General features: G+C 34.2%; 4 protein-coding genes across 6 annotated transcripts in view; 2 read left to right on the top strand and 2 right to left on the bottom strand.

Annotated features, from left to right (window-relative positions):
- Positions 1-2,979, bottom strand: part of LOC106131989 (protein Wnt-1) — a 58,472-nt gene extending 55,493 nt beyond the window's left edge. For 2 of the 3 annotated variants that reach the window (XM_013331270.2, XM_013331272.2), the window contains exon 1: positions 2,540-2,979. In XM_013331270.2, coding sequence (XP_013186724.1) covers positions 2,540-2,607 — 68 coding nt within the window. In that variant the 5' untranslated portion in view covers positions 2,608-2,979. The remainder of the gene's footprint in view (positions 1-2,539) is intronic. The other variant, XM_013331271.2, reaches the window with a different exon arrangement.
- Positions 1-23,295, top strand: part of LOC106131958 (chitin deacetylase 8) — a 235,805-nt gene that overhangs the window by 60,996 nt on the left and 151,514 nt on the right. The gene's annotated exons all lie outside the window — the stretch shown is intronic.
- LOC106131960 (CDK-activating kinase assembly factor MAT1) lies at positions 14,813-18,815 on the bottom strand. The gene is made up of 6 exons (XM_013331240.2): positions 18,523-18,815; positions 18,117-18,413; positions 17,575-17,663; positions 17,314-17,457; positions 16,524-16,699; positions 14,813-16,240 (listed from the first exon to the last, which is right to left on the bottom strand). The coding sequence occupies exons 1-6, from the start codon at positions 18,644-18,646 to the stop codon at positions 16,141-16,143; spliced, it is 930 nt and encodes a 309-aa protein (XP_013186694.1). The 5' UTR covers positions 18,647-18,815; the 3' UTR covers positions 14,813-16,140.
- LOC106131963 (uncharacterized) lies at positions 19,000-23,290 on the top strand. The gene is made up of 4 exons (XM_013331244.2): positions 19,000-19,422; positions 19,855-20,019; positions 21,319-21,437; positions 22,498-23,290. Exons 1-4 carry the CDS (start codon positions 19,114-19,116, stop codon positions 22,637-22,639), a joined length of 735 nt encoding a protein of 244 aa, XP_013186698.1. The 5' UTR covers positions 19,000-19,113; the 3' UTR covers positions 22,640-23,290.

Genomic DNA, 23,295 nt, shown 5'->3' with positions numbered 1-23,295 from the left:
GGATTCTTTTTTTAAGATAACCTTCCTGTCAAAGCAAAAGGATTAAGAAAACATAGTTTAATATGTTTACTTAATCCTTTTATTTGACTGCATCTCAATTAAAATAAAAATCCTCCGGCCTTAAACCCGGGTTACGTCCTTGCCTTTCTGGAGAGGATCCAATAGCGTTATGTATTTTTGATGCATTAAGTAGTTGTCATGAAACCTGATTCCTTTAGTTACTTTCTACGATAATTACAAGAGAGAGATTTGTGATCTCTTCTGTGAATTGCACGTGTCTACTGGTAACCTGAAGTCTTGTAAAATCCATTGTAAGGTAACGTATTTGGCATGAACAGATTTAGGAAGAAAACCAAAGAGATAAACTTATAAGATATTTGTTATTAGTAGTACTTACATTACATTTGTCTTGCGTGTGGTCCCGGTACCAATAAAAAAAAAGAATAGGACCACTACATCTCTTCCCCATGATGTCGTAAAAGGCGACTAAGGGATAGCCTTGTAAACTTGAGATTCTTCTTCTAGGCGATGAGCTAGCAACCTGTCACTATTAGAATCTCAATTCAATCATTAAGCCCGACAGCTGAACGTGACCTTTCAGTATTTTGATGACTGTTGGCTCTGTCTAACCCGCAAGGGATATAGACGTGAATATATGTATGTATGTAATATTGCCAAACGGCATTAAATGTCCGCCTTTACATATACAAACATTTTTTGTACAATATAGTTTTAAATATTTAAATACATAGCCTGTAATACTGGCAGGTAATATACCTTTTTACGATTAAAAGAATTTTCATGATCGGTTCAGTATTTCCGAAGATAAGCCTTTTTTCATATTTAATTTTTCTTTAAACTTTTCTTCTTATGTAATATTTATTGAAACTTATATGAATTATAATCAAAATGAACTACAAATAATCACAATATCCGGGTTACTACCGGACCGGTTATAAATCACAATTTGTATTTAGACCGCATGTCAAACAAAAATGGCTGAGCACAAAGCGAAACGTAAACAACAGCATAATGTGTGGGGGAATAGTATTTTTAGCGTTTCGGGAGAAAGGTGCGATCTAGCCATTTCTTTGCATAGACTAGCTGTTGACCGGGGTTCTGTTCGTGTGAGAATTTTATAAGAGTCTATGTGGCTTAGTGGTAGTGTGCCTCTGACACACACGAGTTTAAATCCTGGCTAGAGCATGATGATAAGTGAACTTTTCCGATTAGCCTGAGCCTTGGGTATTTATCTATATGTAATTTGTAAATTACCTTCTAAATTTCATCAAAATCAGAAGAACGGTTCAATAGATATCGTGTTAAAAATATACATACATAAACATAAAATAAATATTATTGTCACAGATAGATATGTAGAGAGCCTAACCTAGCCGAAAACTTTAGGATCTGACATTTCCTGTACAGAGGGAAAAACAATATTCCATCGCACACGATGATTCAAAACTTATTCAAATTTAGAAACACGTTCAATTGTTTAGAAAAAAATATGTATAATGATAATATTATAATAACATATCTATAAAATAGGTGTTATTAGTTATTATAATATATATTATTATAAAATATAGAACATATAATATTCGAATTAAGAAACCTCCTTTTTTCAAAGTCGCTGAAAAGATCTATTAATCTATTTTAAAAAACGTCTTAAATAGATTCATTTGTTATTTGCGATTAGGTACTGTACTTTTAGGTACTGTACTTGTAAAGAATATAGTATTTACAAATTAAATACAAAATAGTGGTCGTTTGTTAAATTGTTACGAGTTAAAACACAATAAAATTAAACAGAATTCATTTGTATAAGCAAAGTGCAAATAATTTATATGATTGATGTGTGTCTAAACAGAGGCTTCAACTATGCAAGTTTCCATTTCCTGTTAGTGTTATCATCATTAATCTAAATTATTAAATAACGGATTTTCTGACGAAGATTAGTAAAGTTGCACTATAGTTTTCTTGTTGTCTATATAAGAATCAACGGAACTTAGTGACTCTTTGGTAGGTTAAGTTATTAACTCGCCAATTGTAGTAATATCATATTACTACAATTGGCTAAAGTGGAAAAATAATATTTAAAAAATTGTACTTTGCTTATTATTATTATTACATTTGTTAATAACTACATAAAATAAATAAAAGTTTATGTTATATAAAATTCATTGATTTATTGTAATAAATAATGTATAGTAGTGCAAAGCTATAGATAACGTTAATTATAATTTTCGGAAAAAAACTTCGTAAAGGTGCACACCTTTGCTTCAACTTTTCAATAAATCAATTCCATTTTTTTAACCTAGTAGAATAAGTTATTACCGTCAAAATAAGTGATAATTTCGTAAAAAAGTTATTTAAACTTAGAATTATTAAAAGGTACCTACAAAATTATTTGAAATATTTATTTCATCAAAATTGTGAAAAGTTTTCGATAAAATTCTTTTTTTTCATAATTCTAATAATAATATAGTTAAATAATATTTACTAACGTTTATTTTTAATAAAAGGTTAAACTTACCACCAACTCCCCATAACTGCCTCGATCAGCAAAAGCAGAGAGCACAAAACTTTCCAAAAGAGCTTCATTGCGCCCAAAAAGTTGTTAATGGTCACAAAACACTGTTTTCAAAGTTAACTCCAGATTCACTCCACAAGACACCGCAAAATATATTTCAATTTCAAGCGATTGTAATCAAGAACTAAAAACCAAACACTAAACAATAACCACAAAACCGAACAAACATAACAAAGTAATCACAAAACATTTCCAAAGTGCAGGCCGAAAATAAGAAAAACTTTTAAAACAAACTTCTGTAAAAGTTGTCTTTGGACCTTCGAATTTTAAAAACAAAACACATGACAATGATTTAAAAATCGAAGATGTTATTAACGGGGCAATTTGAAATACGAAAAAGGAATTCAGTGGTTTGGGCAAGCGACGCGTCTGAGACCCGAGCGCATGGGAATACAAAACCAGACTGGCTTGGTAAGCCGTTTTGTAAGTATTCCATAGGATTCGTTGGTAAGGGGAAGGGTCGCAGCAACGGAGGGCGTGTAGATGCATGCAGTGCAAGTCCTTCAAGCCCTTACCACGAGAAACAGCCTAAAGACTTTAAATTGTCGTTCGAAATGTCAAGAAGTCAGGACCTATATAACAAAACTCGCTTTTGACGGAGCGAAAACTTATAGTACTAGAAATTAAGGTAACATTTGCCTCATACTACCATCAATTGTTGGCTTATGTCGTCTTTGGTAATGCGCAGAAATATTATCGTTTATTTTGAAATTGATTTGCTCAGGTTTAAATGTAATGTTGTCGTAAAACCTTGATGTGGTATTATTTATGATGGGTATAAACATAAAATCATTTGGGTTGTAATAAATATGAATACTCTTAACTTCTGATTGGAAACCAACGATGTGGTTGACAGCTAACACGTAATTCGATAAGAATGAAATATACCAGATATAAATACCACACAGATGATCAATATCAATTTGACTCTAGTTTGGATTAATGTCAAACTTTTCTTAATATTCTTAAAACATAAAAAATTCATATAAAGATTTTATATGTATTTTCTACTTTCTTAAAATTAATTCAAGGAAATCGCTCCAGTTATATGTATGCTTTTTCTCCAATCAAAATAAAAAAGTCCAATAAAACCAAAAAATAAAACTTTCCGAAGATAATACTATAAATAGAAACAGTATTTATTCACGGTTGATGCAATGAAATTACATTTTAGCAGTTTTTTAAAATATTCATAAATATTTTGTAGGTAGTCAGTAGGACTAAGAAAAATTACATCGAACAACATTCAAGATCTAAAGCTATCAAATAAAATAAAAAAAAGCATAAGATTTCTACGCTTACACGTCTACACCCATAAAATATCACCTACCCCGAACTTCAATTAAGTATCATTAGGAAATCATAGATTCCCACCCAATCTTCAAGAACATTAAAAAGATCCGACGTATTTAAAAAAAAAAGATTTAAAAACCGCCACAATGGGGTATACCTGTCAGCCATCTTGGCCTGTGTTTACGATAGCAGTAAAAATGTAATTGCAGAAGATCAAACAGCCCGGCTGGTTTCAAAAATCATCATTGCCATCTAAAATATACCCTTTGATGATAGAAATAAGGGTGAAGACGATTTAGACAATGTTTACCCAGGGTGCATCAGCACACATCTGGTGGGAATTTATGTGAATTTGAACCTTATTACTGAAGACTGAGAACAGTTTGTCAATGAAAACTGCAAGGTTAGAATTATAATGTTAACATTTGGAATGTTCGCAAATGTTAATAGGTAAGTTTGTCTCGTCTACGTCGTAAAGGAAACCCCTTATTATTTCGCGTTCATTTATAATTATATTTTTACTAGCTCGGGGAGTTTCGAAATAAAAAGTATTTATACATTATTCCAGGATATATTCTACCCGTGTACCTACTAAATTTCATTAAAATCTGTCCAGTAGAGTTTGCGCGAAAAAGTAACAAACGTCCTTAGAAACTTTCGCATTTAAAACATTAGGATTAATTGTGGTAGAAATTTGATGAAAGGTTTGAAACTAAAGATACCTACCTAAGACCGGATATAGTGGAGAAAGAACTGTCATAAAGCTGGATACTGCAGAAATTAGACCTGCATGAATCTGTTAATTAAGCTACACATAGTCTGAATGTAAAAGTTTAGTCAGAAACAGCTGGAACATACTATAGTTTTCATCGCTACCATAGCCAGCTATCACATAACGTCATAACTATTTATTAAAAGTTATTTTTTTAAGAAACGAACTTTCCATCGTATTTATATCTCCAAGGTGTCATAACTAGACACGATTGTCTCTAATTTAACGGCCTGGAAACAAGGAATTGCCAGCGTATTACCTCATTGGAGCGAATGTGAACTAGACATTAGTACATCCTTTGATTATTTGAAACGATATCCATTACGTTGCAAAGATCAAATATTTATTGTTCTTACTATATTAAGTGTTCTTACTATTAAACAATTGATCATAGCTCCACAACAACTTCAAAGCTAATCTCATAACAAAACACTGTAACTTAGGGGTTACCTTCAACAAGGAAGTACTTACATGTTTTTTCTGTTAATCCAAAACCCGTACACAAACAGACACACACAAAAACCTTCAATTGTTAATGTAATTGAACGGAGCATCTTTACAAATTGCAATATCAAAACTTGCAACTTTGACAATGAAATACCCAAGTTACTGAACGTGAACGCTGAATTAGAATAAAATAAACTCTACTGCATTGTAATAAGGTGCAGATGGAATGCAATTTCAGAAAGTCCCAATTAGATTTGATACGAGAACAGCTCCTAAACGACTGCCAAACAATAACATAAAAGAATCGATACAGATACAAATGAATAATCTATAAACGCCGTAAAGACTTTGACATAGAGTTCGTAAGATGGTAGAGTTGCTTTGAATTTATTATTATACAAATAAAGATTATGCTCGCAGTCTGGCCACGTTTAAGGACAAATCTCATTATTCACTTCTCACAAGTAAATTACCAGAAATTCGGAATCTGTTTCCCTAAATTTCTAAAAAAACATAATTTCGGCTTACATCAGTTATGTTCACTGTACGTTGTTTGTCAGTCACTCAGTTACGCAAGATATTTTATATGTACTTAAATATTTTACTTAGCGACAATATTAGGCTTTTTACTAAGCTTAACAGTAATCATCTTATTGGATGTTTCTTATTTATGGAATTTAATCTATTGCCAATCAAAGCGTCATCAAAAACTTTCAATAGGTAGATGTCGTTAACTGTAACGTTAATAGTTTAACGTACTACATTTGAAAAATAAAAATATTTATAATAGTTTTCCAGTTCAGTAAATTACCAAAACTCACAGCTGATTTATTGAGTTGGTTTATTGCACACTATTTATTTAAACAATTTGCAATAAAGATAAAACAGCATGCTAAACATTGTCTAAGTTTGAATCATTTAAAATTATTCATTACGAAGATATTTATGATAATTTAAACCCGGCCTATCTGTGCATTCTTAAGTCTACAGCCAAAGTTAATACGATCCTGTTATTAGGAGTATAATAAGTCGGCATATTCCATACTCAGCCCGTTTTTGCGATACCATCTCGCTATTTTTATTTTATTCATAGAGACAATCTTTATTCTTTTGTTTACTTCCATTCCATTCTTCGATGAAACATCGCAGAAGGAGGTACTTTCTGTAACTGAAAGTAGTATATCTGTTGTGCATTTAATCTGTGATTAATGGCAATAAATCTATTTTATTAATTAGGCATCTATTGTTATTAGCAGTTTAAAAAAAAACCTGACTTAAAAAAAACCGTGAAAATACCTGACTTACACAACCCAAGATCATCAGGTCTAAAGGCGCACCTCCAGAGAGTTGAGGATGTGACAGGAATTAACTTCATATAAACTCGCCAATTTTTTCCCTTGCGGGGTAGACAGAATCCGAAGTTTATTAGCCCTTTCTCTTGATTTTTACAATCTACAAATGACAGCAGTTAGCGCACCTATGTATTTTCTTCACTAACAGGCCAGCATGGAAGCTTACACTAGATGAATTATTATTCCCTTAGTCGACTTTTACCATTTCCATGGAAAGAAATGGTTCGCTTGTTATCTACTTATTACTCGTATTTACCTTAATTGTTTTCCAATAATTATATCAATTCTTTCTTTTTTAATTTTAATTCTTCCCGTAAAAAAAAAACAGTAGAAACAGACGTAGAACGGAAACGACGTCGTTTGGTAAATAGTTTTGAAGTCGTACGGACGGACGGACGAACTCCGTTGCCTAAATAAAAACACAGTTCTGATAAACGATAGTTTACTGTAAACTGATTTTCGAATAGTGCTTGAACTACATCGATGTTTTGGTATCGATAAATTGATGTATCAACTTAAATATTTTTTGAAATATGTATCATTCATAATTAGAAGAAGGAGAAGAAGGGATAGGCTTATATACTTGGGAATCCCCTTTTAGGCGATGGGCAAAAAATTGTGACAGGTTGCTACCTGTCACTATTTGAATCTCAATTCTATAATTAATCTAAACAGCTGAACGTGGCCTTTCAGTCTTTTTATGACTGTTGGCTCAGTCTTACTCGCAAAAGATATAGATGTGATTATAAGTTGTATAATTCTGTAATCAACACACAATGTTTTTCCTCGTACACTTACTACATGTAAGTACAGTCAAATGGTTTTTTTTTTTTAAATCAAATATTGTACATTTATTTCTGATGTTTATTCCACATATTTTTGTTATTGCTGTACATTTTATTTGGTTTAAACTACGGTTGGAAGTTCACATTGTACTCCTGTTTGATATTTGATATTGTTCATATATAATATTCACTGTTACAATACTGTTAACCATTATTACGTTTAACGTCTATTCTTAATTCGATTCCAGTGATACTCTAAAAACGATGAAGGATTTTTTTAATTAGTCAACCCGAATCTTCGAGCTTATCTGAAAAACTATCGATAGTTCCACTGAAAAATATAGATAGACTGTCAACTTAGGCGGACCCAGGGCCCTGAAGCAAAGCAGTGGAAGGTTTAACTAAAAAAGAGTGAGACTATCGATAATTATACATCACTTATATCTAAAATACTGGCTTGTTTCACCACTCGATCATAGCCGTGTTTTCCCATCACTCAGCGCCTCAACTCAACACATCGGTCTTTATAAAACCGCAGATAAACTCAAACACTATTATTGTACATTTACAACTTATTAATATGTTTATGTCTATAAATCTGGTCGAATTTACGACCGTAATAAAAGTGGGTGTTTAGTGGATTTTCATTTGTCTATTTTTCTACATTTTCTGCGTGTGTAGGATTGTATGTATTTATTTCGTGAAAAACATTATTATTTACCTATTTCTCTTGCACACCTGTAACTAGTAAGCACCAGTAATAGAATTGAAAAATGTGTTACTACAAATAGGACTCATGTTAAGCTACAGAAATTTTTGTGCTCGTCTAAATATTTAGGATACTATACATACATATGATCACGTCTATATCCCTTGCGGGGTAGACAGAGCCAACAGTCTTGAAAAGACTGCCACGTTCAGCTTTTTGGCTTAATGATAAAATTGAGATTCAAATATGGTGCGTATGCGATGGGCTAGCAACCTGTCACTTGCTAGCCCATCGTCTAAAAAATGAATCCCAAGTTTGTAAGCCTATCCCTTAGTCGCCTTTTACGACATCCATGGGAAAGAGATGGAGTGGTCCTATTCTTTTTGTTTTGGTGCCGGGAACTACACGGCAGGATTTAGGATACTTTCGTGAAAATTATTAAATAAATGAATTATTAATCGTCGAATGAAACGAATTACCACAGGATTTCTATAACCATTTATTGGCAGTTCTAGATGCACGGTAATGACAAAGGGTTGAATACTACTTGCTTCAAATCCGAAAGTCGATTAATTAATTAATAAGTCTCGAGAGGGATGATGTTAGGAGTACCCGTAATTGTCAAATATGCATGAAAAGAGTAGTGCGGAGGAAGCAGGAGAGGTCTGTAAAGATTGTAGCAAGTGGAGATCCGATGGGAGACAGGCGTGATGTGTAACTAAGTATGTTTTACATATGTATGTAACTAAGTATATTTTCATTGTATATTTTGCTTACTAAAGTCGCCTTCGACGCACTTAACCATTCATGAAAAGATCGAAGTTCCCATTTAAAAAAACCGTTTAAAAAGAAAAATCTTCATGGGTACAAATATATCTTACAAGCATAAACACTACACGCCTCTTTCCCGCAAGGATGGGCAGCGACTATATCTATTTACTTGTCAATATGCCTGTATACTTTTTTCGTTTCATCCAAATTCATTACCATCTCCGTACAAGCTTATTCAATGCATTTTGCATAAATCTATATCGATTTAAAGGTATTGTATGGCGCTCTTTGTTTTAGTTGCACGCAACCCGATCCAATATGGCGTCTGGATACGTCACCGAAACAATATGGCCGCCGTCGGTTATTGTTTGAATAGAGTCAGGTTATGGTCCGGACGTGTAAGGATATTGAGGATATTGTGGGATATTCATCTCCGTTTAGCTAACATCCGCTGGAGTTTAGTAATTTTATTGTTAGGTAAACACCAAGTAAGTTAGTGTTTGTAATATTGAGTTTTTTATTTTGTTTCATAGTAATATTATGAAACGGAAAGATTTTTGTTTTTGATAATCTTAGAAACTACTGGGTCGATTTTAATAAAAGAGAGCATAAACAGTAGATATTTTTATCGACGGGAACGAAACTGCTAACAAAAGTCTAATTATTTACATAGTACTTCTGTTCTCTATATCCTCATGATTTTAATTTGCAGTGAAAATGTTACATAGAATCTCTGACTGTAAACGTGAAAAAAAATATCCTTAATCATATGAAGGGTTTTAAATTAAAAGTTACACGTATCGTAACGACGAATTAACAAAACAAAAAGAGTATATCTCCAGCGACCGGCAACTATTTCCCTGAATCTGCATGTACGGTGTCCCGGGACGCCCAGGGCGGGCTCTAATTGGCGTTGTGTAAACCCGGGGCTGTTATCCGGGGTCCTCCAGCGAGGAGCACTAAGGAGATGGACTTTTCATATTACTTTTCACTGTGAAAATATATCTCCATATTTTAAGCATGGATCGTAAAAGGCGACTAGAGGAATGTGCTAGCAACCTATCACTAATAGAATTTGAATGCGAGCTAATTTAATTTCTACATTTCAATTTCAACCTCCGATACAACATCGCCGGTGCCGCGGTTCCCCAGGCATATCACCTAGCCTGGCGGAAGATCTTCCGTTTGGTGGCGGTTGAGCTGAATCATCGCTCCCGCTACACCATCATTAAGCAGCTGAATTTGGCGTTTCAGTCTCTTCAAGACTGTTGGCTCTGTGTAGTGTGTATGAATGAAAATATATTCGATTTGAAAAAATCACATAACTTGGACATCATTCCGTTTCCATTACTTAAACTTAGAAAAATGTAAAAAATCTGTCCCTTTCAACCCAGTTTTTTGTTCCGATACTTTTTAGTGGTAAGTTTTTCTGGTGGTTTTATGAACCCTTTCTTTAATTTTACCATATGCCTATAGTAGAAGAGCATTATCAAAGAAAAGGCTTATGGTAATGGGCTATCAACCTGTCACTATTTGAATCTCAATTCTATAACCAGCTTAGCACAGCCTTCGAGTATTTTCGAGATGTGTTTTTAACTCCATGCCATTTTTGATCATAAAAGTACCTACCTATACAAAATTCAACAGAATACAATCGCTCTCCATACTAAGTCAGCCCAAACCCGCCCGCCCAACTAATATTGACTTCTTATTACCGCCGACTCTGCTCACGTGCGCTGAGATAACGCAATAGGTACCCATATTGTACACAGTTTAGTACAAGTAAAGGTACAAGTCTGATGCGAAGTTCTTAATGGCCAAGTTCCTTTGTTTGTGTTTACATGTAAAAAATAAAAAAATATCTACTTAATTGGTTTCATTTAGACCCATATTAACAAAATGTCTGGATGACCTGATATTATAAATTATTGATGGATTAGAGCAGCACCATGACTTGTGCTTAACAACATCATTTCAACATTTATTTATTATTTATTTATTTGTAGAACAATTTTTAATTAGTAGGGAATTACACGATTTTACAATTTACAAAGCTTGTTACTGTTTCAATTATGTTAATATTTCTATGTGCTATGAATAAAACTTAATATTTATACCTAGTGTCAGTGTTTAAAAAAAACGAATGCTATGCCCGGGTAATGTTTTTGTTTTATAAATGATTAATTTATTGAGTTATGGGCCAATAGGCGCTTGCGAAACGAAACGATGAAATAGAAGAATTATGCAGAGATCGTGGCAAGAGATATGTAGTACTTATCTGCTTGTCTCTCAGGGAAAGAAGAGTGGTTTCATATTTAGTATGAATACTATACGCTTTTTGAAACAGATCCAAGCTTCTTTAAATAGTGAATCACTTAAGCGTAGGTTGCTTTTGCACTAAATTTATCAGGCAAAATAATGAATACAAGAGATAGGTGCCATTAAATCAGACATCAAGTGCCTTCTGCATTCCCATTTTCATTCTCTGTTAATGTACGACAAACTACTTGGACATCTGCCAAGTGGAGCGAATAAGGTCTCAATATTCGTCGGATGAAGTGCAGGCAGTAAAGAACATTGTTTACCGATGTGCGAGATCTAACTTGATGTTAATCTGTGGCCCGGAGATGTGTTAAGGTCTGTTATCTATATACGAAGGCTAGCCAAATCTTTGAGCATAGCCAATGGTAGATGTTATTTTTTTTTTATGATCCATTGTTGTTTGAAAATGGAATTTTTTTTCTTTTTATTTTATTCTCACCTAACGTTGCTACCAGCGGCTGCGTGCACGTGTGGAAGAGTTTATCATGGTTCTTCATAAGGTTAGTTACCAAAATTAATTGTACTGGTTTCCAAGGTTTCAAAAACAACATATAAGTATCACGTCTTCGTTTCTTACGGGGTAAATAAAGACATTAGTTACAACTCAATGATTTAATTGACATTGAGAGATTGTGACACGGTGAGACTGTGGCCTAAATAAAAAGTCATCCCAACTACGAGTAATATAAATGCGATTTATTTTTATTTGTAACTTCTTTACCTTATCTTATCTTGAAATATCAGGTATATATAATTAAAAACCTTGACAAGGACATAGACTTTTCATGCCGGGAAAAACTATACCTAGATCCCGTGGGATTTGCAAAAAAAACCTGTTTTCTTTTGTAGGGGGTGCTAAATTCATCGCTTGTGGTGCTAATTTCATAATTTTTTTGTAGATGGCGCTAAATTCACGCCGTCGAAGCTGCGGGTAAAACATAATAAGACTTTCCCTTCCGATAAACACTTATTATCATGTGCTACCTATTGCATGTTTGCCTCTTTATAAATGCCTCTTAACACGTTAAAACTAAACTCTTTTCGTATAAAAAAAGTTAAAAACCCGTTTAAAATGCAGCTTGCACATTATTTGTCATAGTTAGTACCTCCGAAGTCGGCGCTTTTACACGTTATCGTTAGGGCAATATTGACAGACAGACGGACGGACGGGCATCGACGGATTACGTTGAAATTGTATGTGCATATTTATTGTTCTCAACGATTTTCCGCTCTGCGGCTGGCGACTTTTGAACGATATACTTACGTACATACATATAATCACGTCTATATCCTTTGCGGGGTAGACAGAGCTAACAGTATTGAAGATTGCTAGGCCACGTTCAGCTGTTTGGCTTAATGATAGAATTGAGATATTAATAGTGACAGGTTGCCGGTCATCGCCTATAAGAAGAATTCAAAGTTTATAAGCCTGTCCCTTAGACGCCTTTTACGACATCCGTGGAAAAGAGATATTCTTTTTTCTATTGGTGCTGGGAACCACAAAGCACAATACTTAGATACATTACATACATATCTATATCACGTCTCTATTCCTCACGGGATAGCCTGAGCCGACAGTTTCGAAATAACTGAAAGGCCAACTGGATGGTTTAATCATGGAATTGGACATCATATAAAGACAGATTGCTAGGCCATCGCCTAAAAGAAGAATACTAAGTTTACCCTTTCCGTGATTGGCTTTTACAATCTACATTTACACTACTTGAACACATTATGTTATTTCTTCACTACCCGAGTAGCATGGAATCTTACGCTAGATAAATTTATTAGTCGACTTTTACGATATACACGGAAAAACATGGAGTAGTTTATGTGTGTAATGTGAGGAAGAGGTAAATTTTTTACCATTACATTTGTTTTTTTTTTTTTTTGTTCTTCACTTCAAAGATTTGTTCTCTGCAAAGGTTATCGCGATCCGACTGAAGTCGTGTCGTGTATTAATTTGACTAAACCGATCCAAAATCGTTGTCCAAGACGGAATCAGGGCTCCTTTCCTGAGAGGTTAGGATGTATTCCAGACTAATTTTAAAATGATGTTTTAACCGTTTTGATCTTAATTAAAGGTAAACCTAACCCAACTTGGGACATTTTACTTGTTGATAGTTCTAATTTTTCTACCTATATTAGATAATAAAACAAAATGCTTTAAATCACTACAATGCACGAGAAAGCGCATGCCAAACATACAAAATCCACTTATAACGTGTTTGTCAGTCAGTGCCCGAACAAGCAAAAAAAAAGTAAAAACGCCGTACCTACAACAAAATAAACACAATCAATATCCATACTAATATTATAAACGCTTAAGTAAGTTTATCTGTTTGTAACCTTTTCCAAGTTTGACGAGACGACTGAACCGACCTTTTTGAAATTTTGCATATTAAGTGTGTGGAGTTGGTATAAGTATACGGAAAATGACACAGGGTATTTTTCATGCAACGGAGCCTCGGGCGAAAACACGTAAGAAGAAATTATTGAGATTTTCCAAATATAACAGCGTTTAACATTAAATGATCCAACTCATCAATGTGATACAATTATTTGAATTTTGTATGTTATATAATATTCTCACTAAGGAATCTGAATACTTTTGTAGGTTTTAGGAATATGCCTAAGGTACAGACGGTTTCATCAATTTCTATGTTACTAAAGAAAATAAATAAATGATACCTACATACATACAAAAAATCACGCCTCTTATTCGGAGAAGTAGACTGAGACTATGTCTTCTCATTTCGCACAATCCCTACATTGTTAAAACCGTTTCGCGTCATTCAAATTTATATCTCTCTTAAATTAACATACTCATACGAGTAAGAATAAGTAAGTACTTCAAAAATAAAATTCTCCTACTTAATATGCTAGTGTAAATAGACAAATCGTATATTTTTTTTAATGCCGCGCGGCGTCTTTTGCATTTTGACTTGACCGGACCTTACGGCGTCGTGTATATTTGCTTAGTCGATAATGCTTGCGACAAGCAGCAGGGTCACGGCACACCCTTACCTTTCCTGATTTCAATTTCCTTCACCTTCCTACCGACTTTAGTCCCGGTTGCAACCACCTCTCTGGAGAGGAGCCCGGGGTATGCCATTGACCATTGATCCTGGATTGGGTGAATCAGGCTTTTACACGAAGCGACTCCCATCTGGCCTCCGCAACCTTTGCAGGTAAACCTAACTCATATTGGATCCATGGTTACACATCCAGTTGCCTGAATGTGCAGATTTTCTCACGATATTTTTCCCTAACCGTAAAAGCATCGGTTAGTGTTCAAACTCATATACCTACATAACTGTAAAAATGATCATTGGTACATGGCCGAATTGGGATTTGAACCTGTGCCTTTCTGCACATCAAACAAATTTAACCAGGCACCTTGCCCATTCGACCTCCGACGCTTACCTTACATACCTACATGATTACAGATTTACACACGTACCCAACCACGCTTCTGTTCCGGAGGGTTGAGCAAAGACTCTTTCGATACTTTGATAACTTTTACGGTTTACTTACTTTATTTTTTTAAGACTGGTGTGAGAACGAATAAAAAAAGATACCTATGTCAGTTGCTTTTTATCCCGTGTAAGTCGTATCTTATCGTTTAGTGCCGCTTCCAAAGCGTCAAGTGTAGAAGAAGCGGTAACAAACTGTAATGCAGCATTTTCTGTGGTAACCTGAACAAACGCCCGAATGATGACTTACTCATATTTAAATAAAAACACATACTTCCAAACTCACTCTTACTTTTAATTATCACAAACAATAACAAATTAACAGTAGTTTTAAATACTTACATTAACACCTTAGAAATGTAAATATTTACACCCTACAATTATGTAACCTGTACAAACAATACTGGAATTGAAAACAGAAAAAAAACTTCAGATTATAGTTTTATTGCAAAATTACTATCTACCACTTTCAAGAGTAAATTTACAATATAACATAATAGTACCTACTGGACATAAAAACATACACTCGCATGACATTCGAGAGCCTCGATGGTATAGCGGTTAAGGTATCCGACTTGAAAACGCGTGACGTACAATTTCTAATCCTGCCGCGACCATTTACATATAATATGTAGCACCTAACAAACCGTTTTTGATGAAAACCTACCAGGGAAATTAAAAATAACCATATAAAATAAAAGGCCAGCCAGGGCGAATAACATTATGCAGGCAGGGAAAAAACAGACATAAATGTATATAAATAAATATATATGGGACAAATTACACAGATTGAGTTAGCCTCGAAGTTCGAAACTTGTTTTACGAGATCATTACTCCGTGATACTATATTTTACAATAAATACTTCAACAGATAAACAAACATGCAAGATCATCCCAGGCCAATCAGAAAAAGTTCGTTTCTCATCATGCCCTAACCGGGATTCGAACCCGGGACCTACAGTGTAGCATTTATATTTCATCATTGAGCTATACAGTTGAACGTGCCTTGTAGACTCTGTCTACCCCGCATAGGATATAGACGTGAATATTATGTATGTAAGTTATTTTTGCTGTGGGTCACCTGGCATTCTTGAATATGCCAGGGTACACAGATAATGTATATTAACAAATAATCAGACTCATAAACCTAACGACTAATCAAGTATAAAAGTATTGGGCAGATCTACATATCTTGTCTGCACATATTACAGTGTTTGCTGACAGGGGAATTGTTCGAGAAATATAAACAAAGCAATCCAATCGAACAGCTAATCCTGTGTAATAACAGATTACGGCATTTCTATCTTCTCTGTGGATCCAATCCTGGCAGGGTAGAAGAAAATGTGTATAAAAGATTAATATGAAGAAACAAATCTAGTGATAAATGCAACTAATCCAGTATAATACCCAAGTAACAGATTTTGGTACTATAAAAAAATCTAAGAGCATTATGGAACGTGCTAACCTTGTCCTTTACATATGAAAAATTCCCCTGTCGACTAACTTTGCAGACAGGGGAATTTTTGTTAACTAATATAAAACAACCAAATTTAATGACAAATCGAACAACTAATCCAGTATAATAACAGATTCGGGTATTTCCATCTTCTCTGTGGGTCAGCTGGCGTGATAGAGGCCTGCCAGGGCATCTTGCAGGGCACGGAGGCAGGGGAGAGTTGATGAGTAACCGCCAGCTTTTTCTGCCTCTGTCTCGGGTCTGGAATAATAAAAAAAATATACATATTTTAGTTTCACTGATGAACAAGCTTTTGTTTTTAGCCACAGACAATTTCTTCATGTTATAACGTGCCGTATGCTTTCCGGCACTTTAGATTAGAACCACTCCATATCATTCCCCATGGATGTCGTAAAAGGCGACTAAGGGATAGACTTAAAAACTTCGGAATCTTCTTGATGAACGGAAGAAAGGAATGGAAGAGGTAACGTGAAAAAAAAAACAAAAAAAAATAATAATAAATAATAAAAAAAAGTATCCTCACTTGATATGCGCGCGGTACCCGCTGGCGAGTATGTCGCGCACGGAGGGCGGGTCGGGGCCGCAGCGCGCGGGCGCGGGCGGCGGCGAGTACCGGAACAGCGGCGCCTCCTCGCACACCGGCATGTGGTGGTTGGCCGAGCCGCGGGTGAACTTTACGCCGGTCGAGAATTGGGTCACCTGGATTTGATTCGTTATTTACTTAATATAAGAGAATACTGACTGGCCGACTTCAACGTACTGGTTGAACCATTGGGTGTAGAGATTTGAAATTAGGCAGCAATATGTGACGGTTTACATATATAAAATCACGCCTCTTTAACAGGCAGAGACAAAAAAATCGTTAAATAACAAAAGTAATAAAATAAGAAAATGATGACTTTCTAGAGGTCACGGTCATATCAAAAGAATTTTAAACTGACTAGTTTAACATACTCTTAGTTAATTGAAGATACATTATAAATATTTGAGAGTTTTGGCAATAAAGTGAAAAGACAATATCTTTCTGGAAAATATATTTTAATGTCCCGAAGATACTGAATATAATTAAGGTGTAATATTATTACTTGATATCAGTTAAGTTGCCTTAATAAAATCTTGCTTATATAATGAATGCAAAAGCTTGTAATAGTGTGTATGTGTTTGTTACTCTTTCGCGTAAAAACTTCTGAATGGATTTCCATGAAACTTTGCAGTAATATAACTTAGACATTGGATTAATATAATAAGTAAAAATATTATATAGATTTTTGGCAGAAAAAGTTGCATACAACAGTTTTAAAAAAAATATTTACCTTCTGAACAGCGGGTGCCACTTCCTCAGGCTTGTTAGCCATGGTCTGGGCGAATGTGTTGAGGATATCTTTGGCGTCTCCCTCCGCGAACATCAACTCGTCGATGAGCGCCTCTTTCTCCCTAATCTTTTGTTTCTTTGCTTCCTGTTAACAGACAGTAAGACATGATGGAAATATTAGGGTCTGTTTAGCCTATCAGGCTACAGAATCCTAAAAAAATAAGCTCTATGGTGTCAGAGCTTTTTACGAATAAAAACAAACCTGCTCAACACGAGCCACTTCAGCTCTCCGGAGCTCTTCCATCTGCTTCTCAATCTCCAGGATTTCTTCTAGCTCCAATTCTTCTTGGCCTGAAATCACAAGAATTTTTCTAAACAATTTTTTTTTTTAATAATATTTATTTATTTTCTTCATAATACAAGGTGTCATTTATTGATGTCAACATAACTTAGTCTAATTATATCTACTACAACTTCCAAAGCACATATGTAGAAGAAGCGGTGGATCAAACTACACTGCAGCATTTTCACCGCATATCAGGTAAGAAATAAAGATCTCTAAAAAGTAAATCCTGATTAAATGGTAAAAACTGGAAACTAAGACAATGTGAGAACGAGATTAATGAAAACAACCTAACTATGTATTTGCTTATATATGTCTGGACCAACTTACTTAGCAATTTTCACAAACTACACTAACTAAACTATAGGTAATACTAAGCCTATACATTAGTAGGCTAGGCTTGAAATAGGAATTATACACACCATTTTTGCTATTCACTCTTAGTAAAAAGCAATGCATACCTATTTTCGCTTTATTCTTCATTATAATTTCCCTATTCTCCTTTTTGTACTGTTCAATCTTTTTATTTGTATTAACCACATCAATGTTATTTGTTAAATTGAATATTATTGTTTCAATTTCTTCTAAATAGTCATTGTATTCTCGTAAAGTGGCAAAATCCTCTTCCTTTTTATTGTAATCTTTGAGAACCCTCTTACGAATGTCTATTTCCTTTTCTACCATGGGATCTTCGAAGAGCTGAACTCTGAAATTGCTTCTTCTCAAAGGAACATTACATTCTGGACAAGAACCTGAACCTACAAGGGAAAGAAGCAGCATTTAGTTGATATTAGTAACATGTAAACCAAATATTATGAAAGTACCGTAAGTTATTATTTTTTTCTGTCTTAATACAGCGTTATTTACCTTTTAAAAACAGTAAATCCACACAACTCTCGCATAAAGTGTGACCGCACACGTTTACCATCAACTTTAGAGAAGGGTTTCTGTATTTGGTGGTTTTACAGCGGGGACAGGCTTGGTCATCCATTTTTGAATGTTTCTTGTATACAGGATATTGATAAAATAATTTGATTAAAATATAATATTACAACTCAATAAACCGCTCAGATCAGAATGATCAGAATCACCAAAACCGAAAACCCAAAACAATAAATTCAATTCAGAATCACATTAAAAAAACTGACACTGACCACCACGCTGAAATAAACTGACTGACATTGACACTTAAATTAATTTTTTAAAGTTTCATTTTCTGGCCATCCGCCATACAGCCACAGCATACAGCCAACTAAATTATTTTGTTCTCATTGTACAACAAATGAAACACCAATCAACTTCGTTTCTTTTGACAGTTTGTTTATAACCAGTAAATAAAATTTTGGTTATTAAAAACGTGCTAATATTTATGTACAAAAATTGAAAGTTGTAAACTCATGTTTTGCTTTTATTTTCTATAAAATTAGTTTATAATTTCATAAAAACTAATAGTGAATTATGAGTTTAGTTTTAAGGCAAGCCCTTACAAGGCAAACTTTTAGGCTATGTGAAAGAAATGCGTACAAATGTTTACCAAAACAACTTCCCGTAACCTCAACTTACAATGTTACACAATTCAGAAATTATTGCCAAGAACCAACAGAAACGAGGAAACTGCCTCAACTTATGGAATTTCCACCAGTGGTTTGGCCTTCATTGGTGAAATTCATAAAAAACTGGATGTTTGCAAATTTTATTATTCGCCCTTACTTTGAACCAGAATTCAGCCTCGCCGAATTCATAGAAGCATCTAAGCACGCTGTTCAGGTTTGTTTTAGCCTTATATTTATTTCCCACAATCAATGTTAAACTGAAATACTTTTTAAAATCAATATACATATTTTTAAAAGTACCCTTAAAGTACACAATCTGCAAAAAATGTATCAGAAGAGTCTTGAATTAAAATTGAATTTGAGTTCAGATAAACAGAGATGCTTATCTGAATACCCAATTATAAACCTAAAACTCTTGAAAATTGAGCAAAAGTTTATATAAAAATATGCATTGTTATTTATATTATGTTCTAGCACCTAGTTATATAATTTTAATGCTTTCTTAACATTGTCTTTAAGTAAAAATAAATTTTCTTCATTGCTTAGAATATTATATCATGTTTTAATTTTTGCATTTTTATCGGCTACCAGCATATCTATAACTAGATTAGAAAGAAACTTGACAAGATCACAAACTCTCAATTAGGTTGTTTCAGATGCATTACAACGGAGTGATTTCAAGGCATTGGAAGGCCTGGTGGAGAAGGATGCCATTGCCGCATTGAAGACAGCTGTGTCGAAGCTATCGGTCTCACAGAGGCAGCTTCTTGCTGTGGAGAAAGATGACATCTTTTATGCATTTCCTTATCAGGTAAAATGTGATAAAAGGCACAATTTTTTTATTCATTTTATGTTATGAATGTGCAACTAGTGTTGTCTGTCTAGTCTAACAGGCAACCATTGTTTTGATTGATAATGGATTTCAAGGTGCAGCTTATTGTGGCAGTTATTACATAATACATATTTAAGTTATTTCGGGCCGTTCACCAAATTAACCCTAGTGGATCTGTTTTATGTTAATTGATTTCAATTCCATTCTGATCCCCAGTTTAGGTTCAAAACAAAATAGAAAATATTTCAGAGTAGATCAGACTGTAGCGGGTATTAGGTTAAATATAAAATTTGTATAATAATTAATATTTAAAGATTTTTTAACCCTGCAATTTGAAATTGCGGAGTCTTCTATGAATTTAGTTGCGTTTTTGTTTGATAGTTTTTTGTTTCTTTTCACATTTTGTCATTTGATTATTTTCTATGTTAGTATATTGTATAAATAGCATCCAATATATATTTATTTTGTAATTCGTTCTTTTCTTTACATAATTTTGTTGCAAGTTGCTATAAGACTATAAAAGTAATTATAATAATGAGTGGATCCATTTTGGTTATCAGACCACAATTTTTCCTTACTCAACCCACAGCAACAATTTAATTTTTATTCCTAGTCCTAGTTAGAGCCCTAGTTATAGAAAAAGTGAAAAAATTGGTGTAGAATCTGTGCTATCTATTACAACATCTTAACAGAAAGGTTGCTAAAGTACCTATCAGTTCAATGACTTGACCTTCAATATTATCATTGTTACTTCAGCTAACAAACACAGTATTTTTAGACCACTGATTGTAACTGAAATCTGATGTAACTTATTATCTTTCAATCATGAAATCACTTTAATATTATACATACATATTGTTACATCTATATAGGTTGTGAAGTAGACAGAGCAAACAGTCTTAAAAAGACTGAATAGCCACGAATTTTTAAGCGTATCCCTTAGTCGCCTTTTACGTCATCAATGGGAAGAATATGGGTTCCATTCTAAAGTGCCGTGTGCAGCACTTAATATTATAATTGTGCCCATTTTATTTTTTACACTATGTCACTCATAATACGTGATGACTACTTATTCCCACACGGCTACCAGCAGCCACTTGGATTGATCTTTTCATTGACCAGTAAGATTGGGTCACCTTTTTTAACTCTGCAATGTAGGAATATTTTGAATCCACACTTTCACGCTAATATTATTAATGCGAAATTCTGCCTGTTATTACACTTTCACTAAACTCATAAAAAAAGGATAGAAAACAATTTAAAATATGGATTTTACAGGTGGGAGTAATGTTCGATGAATCCGACAAACGTTGGGTGGAGATCACAATGTGCTATCACGTGTTGAGGGGGCTCAAACAAATGCAGGAGACGGGTGATCTGCCGCCGGTTTCGCTGGGGTAAGTGTGGATGATTGCGCATTAACGATAATTTCCGCCTTTGTACCATAAATTCAAATTCAAACTTTTAATTGCATAATATGAGTAGGTACAACAAGGTCTTAAAATATGTATACCAGATCTTCATATTTACCCTTTCAGATGTTGCAAACATTTATTATGTATTAGTAGACATACAAACTTATACATAAAGGTCTCTTTTGTGCTGTTTTGTTTGTTTTACTCTTATGGTGCAATGGATTACACTTTTAACTAGTGACGCGCCTTCGGCTGTAGTACATATGTATATATATATATTTAACACGAAATGATTCAGAAACCGATTCGAACAAGTGAAATAATTTCAATTGTCCGAAGGCGATATACATATATATATATTTGTTCTTGACTTGTTCGAATCGGTTTCTGAATCATTTCGTGTTAAATCTTTACATACACAATCACGCGAAAATCTATTATAATAAAAAGCAAAACAGCACTAGATTTTCGCGCTATAACGCATTGCACGTGCCATAGCACCTACTGTCTGTGTCTGAGGCGACTGAGGGAAAGGCACATTTATCTAGTGCAACTTTTACTATGATTCGTTATGTGTTAGGTTACCCTGCAAAGGTTGGGAAGACGGTAGTTGCTTCGTGTAAACATACATACATACATATTATCGCGTTTATATCCCTTGGGGGGATAGACAGAGCCAGTCTTGAAAGACTGACCGGCCGACGTTCAGCTGTTAGGCTTAATGATAAAATTAAGATTCAAATAGTAACAGGTTGCTAGCCCGTCGCCTAAAAGAATCCCAAGTTTATAAACCTATCCCGTAGTCGCCTTTTATTTTCATCCATGGAAAAGAGGTGGAGCGGCCCTAATCTTTTTTCTATTGGTGCCGGGAACCACACGACACTCGTAAAAACATGATTTACTCAATAGAGGATCATTTTCAAAAGGCCCACCCCAGGCTTGTCTCCGAAAAAGTGACTATGCAATATCACAATAACTAACGCCACGATGATGTTGAGTAATAATTGAGTTTTAAAAAGAAAAATCTTGTGTTCTTTTCCAGTGTGCAGCCAGAATATCAAGACAAAATCTTCATCTTAAACTACAGATTCATCAGAGAATTCACAAAAGGTGTTGAAGACAGTTGGTGGGTGAATATAGTCAATCACTTCCAACCACATAGTCTTGGCGCCGGTAGAAAATAGATCAAGACTGCTTGCACACACGACTGACCCATAGAGTTGCCATGTAATTGTTACGATCATTGGTTTTATTTTTTTCGTTTTATTTGGCCAGTACTATTTAGGGCGTTCTTTTTAATTTGTATGGATTGGACAATAGATTTTAATATTAATTAAATAACAGTGCAAAAAACAAAATTATGTAATAATGTCCCATAATAGTGTTTTACCATGGAGAAATTTATTTTTCAAGAATCCAAACCTGCTGGGTGATTTAGATTTTTTGACGGCCCATATTGTTGTAAACTGCCTCTGACGTCGAGGTTAATCAAAAAGTAAAAATAAAGAATATAAGACAGGCATTGTTTTCGTTTAAAGTTAATCTATTCAGAAAGGGGATGTATATATTGACATCACCAATGTATTATCATGGAGCATTAAACATTGTTTATACTAAAGTCGACGATTTTTACAAGACTTCTGTAAATAGTAGAGATTATCTTTTAACAGATCTTTTTTTTGTTGAGCGCTGTGGCCTTGCATTCTCTCCAGTTTCTCCATGATTTTAATTATCGTGATATATATCACCTGCCATGATCATTAAGGCCCTCTTTTAAGTTTGTAACAAGTCATAGTGAAGAGTTTTATGAATAAAATCCAATTTTAATGTTCAAATTTCA

This window comes from Amyelois transitella, chromosome 26 (assembly GCF_032362555.1).
Source record: "Amyelois transitella isolate CPQ chromosome 26, ilAmyTran1.1, whole genome shotgun sequence".
Lineage (NCBI taxonomy): Eukaryota > Metazoa > Arthropoda > Insecta > Lepidoptera > Pyralidae > Amyelois > Amyelois transitella.
The sequence above is the reverse complement of the archived record's forward strand: the minus strand, read 5'-3'. Positions and strand labels throughout refer to the sequence as shown.